The sequence below is a fragment of the Danio aesculapii genome, chromosome 4, assembly GCF_903798145.1.
Source record: "Danio aesculapii chromosome 4, fDanAes4.1, whole genome shotgun sequence".
Lineage (NCBI taxonomy): Eukaryota > Metazoa > Chordata > Actinopteri > Cypriniformes > Danionidae > Danio > Danio aesculapii.
In genome coordinates, this window is record NC_079438.1 from 4956103 (window position 1) to 4964875 (window position 8773).

Genomic DNA, 8773 nt, shown 5'->3' on the forward strand with positions numbered 1-8773 from the left:
ATAAACTTTTATTTATGACGTTTTTTTTTCTGTTCATTAAGCGCTTGTTAACTCAGCATGTGATTGTTTATATATATATAGGACATAAAAATTTGATATTAGTGATGTGCTGCTTTCTCATTCGGCACAATTTCTGCTTCACTGAAAAACACATTTGATTCTAAAACCTTTTTATGTAACATCTAACTAAAAAAACTCACCACGGAAACCAGATAAGGAAATTTAAAAACAAAACATTATTTTGTATTTATAGAAATTAATATAATCTCTGAGAGACAAATATTTAAAAAAAAATTCCTTTACTGAACTATAAACACTGGGGTCTATTTTAACGATCTATTCGAACACTTCACAGGCGAGAAAACAGTTTAACAGACTATCTGCACGAGGATAAAGAATGAGCCTCCATTCTGCGTCTTTACTTTCTCTTTAATTTACTTTTATGCTTTACTCCTTTACTTTCGTGGATAAGGAAACAGTGTTGTATGCACTCCACTGGTGGCATCCACTCCACTGATGACATCCATCCTACATATTTAATTTCGTGTAAAGCTTTGTTTCAAAACTATTTCTAATTTCCAGCAAACAGATAAATAAACAATAAAAACGAAATGTGATCAAAAAACCACAAGTTAGTTTCAAACACCTCCTATTCTTTTGCCCCATATAGTGACAAATACGTCTCCAAAACCTGACAGATGGACAAATCTAAACTTGTTTTTATTAAAACAAATATAAATATGCATATAATAAATAGTACTGCTACTAATAATAACATTATACAAATACAAATTGCCATGAATAAACTGAAAAAAGCCCCCCGGACATGAAGAAGGCATGGAGGCAGTGGTTTTTATATCTATGTAGTAAAATAATAATTTTTGTAACAATTTAATCCTTTTTTTAAATATGTAAAGATATTTGTGCGCTAGACTTCAGAGCAGCTTTTGCTTGATCAATGGTGCAGTCTATTTCAGTTCCTCAAAATAGCAACACGGCAACAATACGCCTTAACACGCCTTCTTTTTAGACCAACAAGCCCATGAGTCCACAAAGTGGCGCAAATGGATTTGCTATTTAAACAACGTAGCGCAAAGTGTGAAAATTAAGGTTGCGCTGGTCTGAAAATAGCAACAAATCATGCAAAACATGTCTTGCACCTTATTGTCGGGTGTATAGGGTCTAATAACTTGCGTATTTGATTTAAATTTATTAAATGAAGTTATGGTTTATCTTAATTTAATCTCCTCTATAGCTCAAGCTGAAACTGTTGTGCGGTCAGCTTTAATTCTGATATTGTACAGGACTTTAAACAACACACATTACACATATTCAGCTCTGGTAGATACACTAGATCAAGCTGTCTGTAGCCTAGAACGATCTAAACACATTTCCTGAAGTTGTAAACAGAAGCTTTGTCCATCATTTGATCAGGCAATAGCAACACAAATAAGTGCATTGTTGTTGGTCTTTGTTTTCAGAGAAAGTGTTGAAATAATGGTGTAAAAACAGAGTCAATACCTGTGTTTCTCTGAGAGAGAGTCCTTTACTCGCTCCTCTGCCATACTGCAGCTAAAACACCAATGCAGACATTAGCAGAGCTTTGAGGAAACAATCAGCCGCTGACCATCACCTGGAGATGACAATATACTGAGATTAATAACACCACATTTATGTCAGTCAATGCTGAGTTCGCAAACAGTAATGCAGTTGGTTTAACCCCTGATCTGACACCTCATATTTCACATTTAATGTATGATATATATATCCATCGCACTGTAACATTTAAGAGTTGAAAACAGTTTAAGGAACGTCAGCAGTTTTTCTTCCTGTTTAACTTTTCTTTCAATTTCATGACTGTAGATTTAAAGTTATATTTTGTCCTGATTTATCGAGTGAGCATGATATTAATGATTAAAAACACTTTCATAACATTAAGAAATAAAGTGTTCAGACACAGTGTTGAAATGACCAGGATTTTACACCATGTTTAAACAGTGTTTGAGGCTTTGAGCTTCAGGATCAGACAGACATTTAAATCAAATCACACGTACACGTATGAAATCCCTTCATCATTTCCACAAATAAGCGTAATGGTAGAAGTATTAAACTTACATGCAGAATTGCAGACGCTCTTGTGCAGCAGAAACACAATCTGAGCTCTTTGACTCTTTCAGTTCTTCCTCTTCTTCTTCTTCCTGGTTTATTGCCTGTCAGGAACTCAACTTGAAGGTGCATTACTGCCATAATCAGACTGGAACACTTCTTGAAATTCATGTACACCTAAAAAAAGACTGCATAAGTACAACCTTTTCTAATACTTTGGAAAGGACTGGAAGTTTTGATATACAGTGCATCTGGAAAGTATTCATAGCACTTTTTTTCCACGTTTTTATGTTACAGCCTTATTCCAAAATAGATTAAATTAATTTATTTCCTCAAACTTCTACACACAATACCCCATAATGACAATGTGAAAAAATATATATTGTTTAAATTGTTGCAAATTTAAAAACTTAAAAAATGTAAAAACAAAAACAAAAAATGGCCCTCTCTGGCCCCACATCAGATAACAACAACTTTTTTTGCGATGCATTTCATAATTGAGAAAGCACGATACATACGATGTTCCTGTGAGCTTTAAAAAACAGGTTTTGGCAAGCCAGGTTTCTTTACAGTCATATTCAAAGTATTCAGTTAATAGTAATAGTTTTAAACCATTCAAGCTGCATTAGATGAAAGAAAACCTCATTCGGAATAGAGCACAGATTTCTACAACCCAGGCTCATTCTGAAAACGTAGTCTCGTGGACGTTTCTGGAGACTGCGAAATACGTAGCCGGGGGTACATACGGCTGCATTTCATTTTTTTAAGTGACCGCTGTGGGGCGGAGTGACGCCGTTCTTTTCGGCACTTGTTGGCCGGCCGCTCGCCTCCGTGTGGAGGGCTTTCCCGCTGCAACCAGTTTGTCCGGTTAGCTCTTCGTGTACTTTGGCGGACTCGAGGCGCAGAGAGGGGCTGACCACAACAACGACGACCGGGTTTGAGTCCGGGGAAGAGCGGTTCCAGAAATCAGGTAAGAAAACAAAATCCAAAAAATAAAGCGAACAAGTTCATCACAGGGTGAGAATGTGGTCAAAATCCGAAAACGTGGTAAAAATTAGACGAGGGCTTTTCTTTTTCTGGACGGCTTTTGTGAATCGTCGTTGGTTGGGTTTAGGGACGGAGGAGGGTGGGTCAGCCGATTGGCCGGTCGCACGGCCAATCATTCTGTCATCCAGGCAGACAGGCGGAAGGTCGTTCGACAGCGGCCTCTAGCGGGTTTACGCGAGAACGGCGCGGGAAAAAGCGCGCACAGCGGCCTCTCGCGGATTCACGAAAACAAAAACTGCAAAAATACGTACCTCCCGGGACGTATTTCGCGGTCTCCAGAAACGTCCACGGGACTACGTTCTCCGAATGAGCCTGGGTTGGATTTCTGTGCACATCACACGTCTCATCAATCAACTGCCTTGGTTGGGTCACAACTCTTGAGTTCCTGTAGGTCATTTGGTTCACACCTTTTCAGATGCAGATACTTGTTTGCATATGAAACAAGCCACACAGTCTATCAACATATAGAGTTATTTTGCATTCTTGCAGCCCGATAGCAACTCCCACAACCTGATACTGGGCTGTGATCCCTGATCTACGCTACAAAACAGTTGTCAAAATCTTCACCCCTCTTCAGTTGAGTTTAAATCTTCAGGTGTTGAAGGGTTTCATTTCCAGTAACTTGATATGTATTCAAGAGTTCACACTGGTTTGGCATGCTGTCACAGGAAAGAGCCCAAAGCTCATAAGATCCTCGAGCCCTGGGCTCCCTCCCGTAAGCAAGGTGAGAGGGGAGTTTGAGCTCAGGTAGATCTTGATGAACTCCCCCTACTTGCTTCTGTTCTAATGACAGATATACAAATGGCTAAAGGGAGATATATGGCTCACTAAGAGCTCGACTATGGTGCCAATGTAGAATGTTCAGTTTACTTAGGTTGCGTGTTTTTGGACTGTGGAAGGAAACCGGTGAAAACCCATGTGAGCATGGGGAGAATGAGCAAACTCCCCACAAATATCAACCGGTTCAGTGGGGGCTTCAACCTGTGACATCTTGTTGTGAGGCAACAGTGCTAATCACTGGGCTGCTGTGTTGCCCAATATAGAAATGAGAGGGAGTAGGGGTGGGAGGGGGATTCTTCAAGATAAAGATAACTAAAGTAAGAAACTCTGGTTATTTATAGTGAGTCAGGAATCATCTGATTGGTGAATCATGTGTTTGCTAATGCAGGACCATCATAAGCATGTGATCCTATCAAAATAGTTTATAAATAAACTTCATGTCATTGAACAGCCAAACCATGAAAAAGCTGCTGTTTTGAATATACTCATGTTTGTGTGGACAAGGCCTCAATTTTGAGGACGCTGCTCTCCAATGTGAAGCTTCATGTGAGTGCTGAGGCTTCTTTTATGTTTAAAGCCCTTTCCACACTCACTGCATCTAAAACGATCCTCTCCTGAGTGAGTCTTCATGTGGTTCTTAATGGAGTCTTTGTTTATGAGACTCTTTCCCCACTGATCACATGTGAACACTGTGGTTCCAGTGTGAACATTCATGTGGTTCATGAGGTTAGCTTTACTTGCGAAGCTCTTCCCACACTGAGCACATGCAAACGTCTTCTCTCCGGTGTCTTATCATGTGGTGTTTGAGTGTGTTTTTACATCTGAAACTTTTACCAAACTCTGTCCACGTGTAAGGTTTTTCTCCAGTGTGAATCCTCAGATGGATGTCAAGATCTTGTTTTTGAGCAAAACGTTTCCCACACTGTGTGCAAGTAAAAGTTCTTCCTCCATTGTGAGTTCTCATGTAGACTTTGAGGTTTCTATTTTGCTTATAACTTTTTCCGCACTGAGGGCAAGAGTAAGGCTTCTCCCCAGTGTAAATTCTCATGTGCACTGCCAAGTTTCCTGTAGTATAGAAGCTTTTTCCTCACTGTTGGCACATGTACGGCCTCTTTCCGGTGTGAATTCTCATGTGCACTGTTAAGTTTCCTTTATTATAGTAGCTTTTTCTACACTGTTTGCAGGTGTAAGGTTTCTCCCTAGTGTGAACTCTTATGTGAACGTCAAACTTTGGCTTTTGACAAACTCTTTCTACATTGTTTACTGCTGAAATTACACCCAGATTTGTATTTCCGAGGTCTTCCATGTGATGAAGTCTTTTTAGTCAGTGTGGGTTTTTCATCAGTCTTTATTTCTTGGTGTTTCTCTTCCATTTCATTCCATTGATGAGTCTCTTCTTTCAGCACCATCAGGTCTTTAAAAAAAAAGTCAACTTTAGTATGAAGGCTCAAAGCAACAAGCATGAAATGGATGTTTAACCCAAAACTGAAAATGACTTTACCATTTACTCTCCGTCATGTGGTTTTAAACATTTCCTTTCCTCTGGAACACAAAGTAAGCCAGCGTTTTTTTTCACAATATCTTCTTTTGTGTTCAACAGAATCAAGAAACTCACCAAGGTTTAAAACCACACGAGGGAGAGTGTGTTTCCTGCACCCCATGGGAAAACATATTTATATTAAGGGAGTCTACTGCTTGGCCTGGATTCATCTCCGGATTATACTACTCAGGATTTGCATCTTTAAAGTCATTCATTAAGAAATGTAGCCTACTTCTTTATACATGAAAATAATACATTATTAATGGCAGATTCGGTTTCATATATCAAATTTACGAACTCAGTTACTCTGGCAACTTATGCTGGGAAACTAGCCTGGTCTATGGTAGGCTAAATCTCAGGCTAAGCACTTAACGTCTTAATTATGGTTAAAAATTCTATAGTTGTCGGTGCCATTGGCGTAGTGGAAAAGTGCACTGACACATGCACTCTGGCGTTCACGGCGACCCGGGTTCGATTCCCACCTTGAGGTCCTATGCCGATCCTTCTTCTCTCTCTGCTCCCCACACTTTCCTATCAACTCTCTCTAGTGTCCTGTCCAAATAAAGGTGAAAACCCCTAAAATATAATTATAAAAAAATAAAAATAAATTGTAGTCATATATATATATATATATATACACACCAAACATAAGACTAGAATGATAATGCAATTACAAACCACAAGATTTCAACTAAGCTTGATTTTTTTTGTTTCTGTTGATTCTTTTTTCCTGTTTATTAAAATTTATTTAATATTTTCCAAATGTACAAATTTTGGACTGTGATCTGAGTTCATTTTCTGTTAGATTAGTTGCAAATTTTGCTTATATATATGAATGACAAAACAAAATTATGAAGAAAATAATATTAAGAAAGCACTGTCTGATATAAAGAAGTAGGCTACATTTCTTAATGAATGACTTTAAAGCTGTAAACTCTTGAGCGGAATAATCGGGAAATGATCTGGGCAGAGCAATAGCCTCACTTTAATATAAAGCTATCTTAGATAATACAAAAATAATACAATAAGAAAATAAGACTTTGCAACATCAAGCAGCATTAGGCATGGGCCAGTATAAGATTCTGACGGTATGATAACCTTGAATAAAATATCACGGTTTCACAGTACTGTTTTTACTACTCTAAAATATATTCTTTTTAAATGTCTGGGTAAAAAACAAACACTTTTCCCCCTTTAAATCCAATATATTTTCTTTTGAGAAATATTTATTTATTTATTTATTTTAATATTTTGGAGCAGTAAACATGTCAGGCTAAATCATTCAAATGAATCATTGACTTCTGATGTTTTCATTAGTTTCAAAAACACAGATTACTTTACGATTTTAAATGGCATCTTCTGATATCTTTTCTGCTGGAGATACTGTTGTCCTGAAAACCTAAAACAAAATGTAAAAAAAAAAACCTTACATACAGTTGAAGTCAGAATTATTAGCCCCCCTGAATTATTAGACCCCTGTTTATTTTTTCCCCAATTTCTGTTTAACTTAGAGAAGATTATTTTCAACACATTTCTAATCATAATAGTTTTAATAACTCATTTCTAATAACTGATTTATTTTTATCTTTGCCAATGATGTCAGTAAATAATATTTGACTATATTTTTCAAGACACTTCTACACAGCTTAAAGTGACATTTAAAGGCTTAACTAGGTTAATTAGGTTAACTAGGCAGGTTGGGGTAATTAGGCAAGTTATTGTATAATGATGGTTTGTTCTGTAGACTATCGGAAAAAAAAATTGCCTAAAGGGGCAAATAATTTTGACCATAAAATGGTGTTTAAAAATTTAAAAAACTTCTTTTTTTTTATTCAAAATAAAACAAAATTACTCTCCAGAAGAAAAAAATCTTATCAGACATACTGTGAAAATTTCCTTGCTCTGTTTAACATCATTTGGGAAATATTTAAAAAAGGAAAAAAATCCAAAGGGGGGCTAATAATTCTGACTTCAACTGCATAAATGTAAAAAAAAACCTTACATATACCGTAGCAACAGTGCAGCAGAACATTTTGGCAGTTTTAAAACCTTGACTTTTCCAAACCGTGGTATACCTTGAAAGCAGTTATCGTCCCATGCCTAAGCAGCATAACACTGTTTTTAGGATCTAAAAATTATTTCTTTAAAAACAGTCTCAAGCAAAAACATTCCAATGGCGGCGCCTGCTGGTTCGTGAAGAATATGGTCAATATTCTGATGAACTTTATACTCAAATGTTTGCATATCATCAGCATCATCCATTTCTTAAGAAGCAAAAGTCATTTAGACTACTTTTTTGGCCAGTTGGCTGCTTTCAGTGCAATGCTAAACGTTATTGTTCCACTATAATTTCTTTGTTTTGTCTCACGTCGTCCCACAGCAACATCATATAGATTAGAATACTGTACAATGCTTTATAATAATTAATTATTTTAGTGTCCATTTCATTCAGCATATTTCAAATTGGGGGCCTCCACGTTTTCTGACATACTTTAAACACAATAGTCCTGGTAATTAGTTATTATAATAATGATGTAATTCTAACTCAGATACTGTCTGTGAGAACTAACAAGTACTAGAAACAAGTTTAAACCCATAAAGACGTTGATGAAAAAGGGGATTGTGATCAACGTGACATATGCAAATGGAAAGTACTAAGCCAACACCATCACTGTAATAGCAGATATCTTCTATGAGAATACTGTAGGTCAAATATTGTCAGCTCAGTTGAACTTTTTTATTTGTTGTTTTTATTTATTTTATATAGCACCAGTGCTTAAGGACGCTTTACAAACAGTAGAAGAACAAGAAAAGCAATAACCTTAAGAAGGTAGAGAAAATGGGAGACTAATAATACATAAAAAGAATGACAAAAGACACGAGAACAAGTGATGAAAGAAACTCATTCCTGTCTTTCAATGAGTGCTTATGTGCATTTAGGAGAACTAGGCAGCACACTCAGGACTGCAAGATGGGTTTAATTTAGTATTCTTATTATTAAAATTTATCTGAATGAGGATCAAATGACTGAGTTGGTCTTTGAAAATGAAAATCAACCTGTTTGTTCCTCCAGATCTTCCTGTTTGACTCTGAATGTTTCTTCAATCTTCACATCTTCAGTCTCCTCTTTAATAAACACCATCTTTATAACAGTGTGGAGATCAGTCGCCTCAGCAGGAGCTTTTCTCTGTGTTTGGACACTTTATCCTGTTTAAAATTAACAAAACAATGAGCAGAAACAAAATAACTTATCTTCAACAGTTTCTTTATATAAGAGTAATTAACAAAAAGAAATCAGGT

The 8773-nt window shown here is 36.7% G+C and overlaps 1 protein-coding gene and 1 pseudogene across 2 annotated transcripts in view; both read right to left on the reverse strand.

Annotated features, from left to right (window-relative positions):
* Positions 1 to 8773, reverse strand: part of LOC130221902 (NACHT, LRR and PYD domains-containing protein 12-like) — a 213871-nt gene that overhangs the window by 16963 nt on the left and 188135 nt on the right. Inside the window, exons 1-2 of one of the 2 annotated variants that reach the window (XM_056454451.1) lie at positions 2116 to 2184; positions 1522 to 1633 (exon numbers count right to left, since the gene is read on the reverse strand). In XM_056454451.1, coding sequence (XP_056310426.1) covers positions 1522 to 1565 — 44 coding nt within the window. In that variant the 5' untranslated portion in view covers positions 1566 to 1633; positions 2116 to 2184. Of the gene's footprint in view, positions 1 to 1521; positions 1634 to 2115; positions 2185 to 8773 lie in introns of those variants that run through there. The other variant, XM_056454450.1, reaches the window with a different exon arrangement.
* On the reverse strand, positions 1593 to 8615 carry LOC130222677 (gastrula zinc finger protein XlCGF49.1-like; annotated as a pseudogene).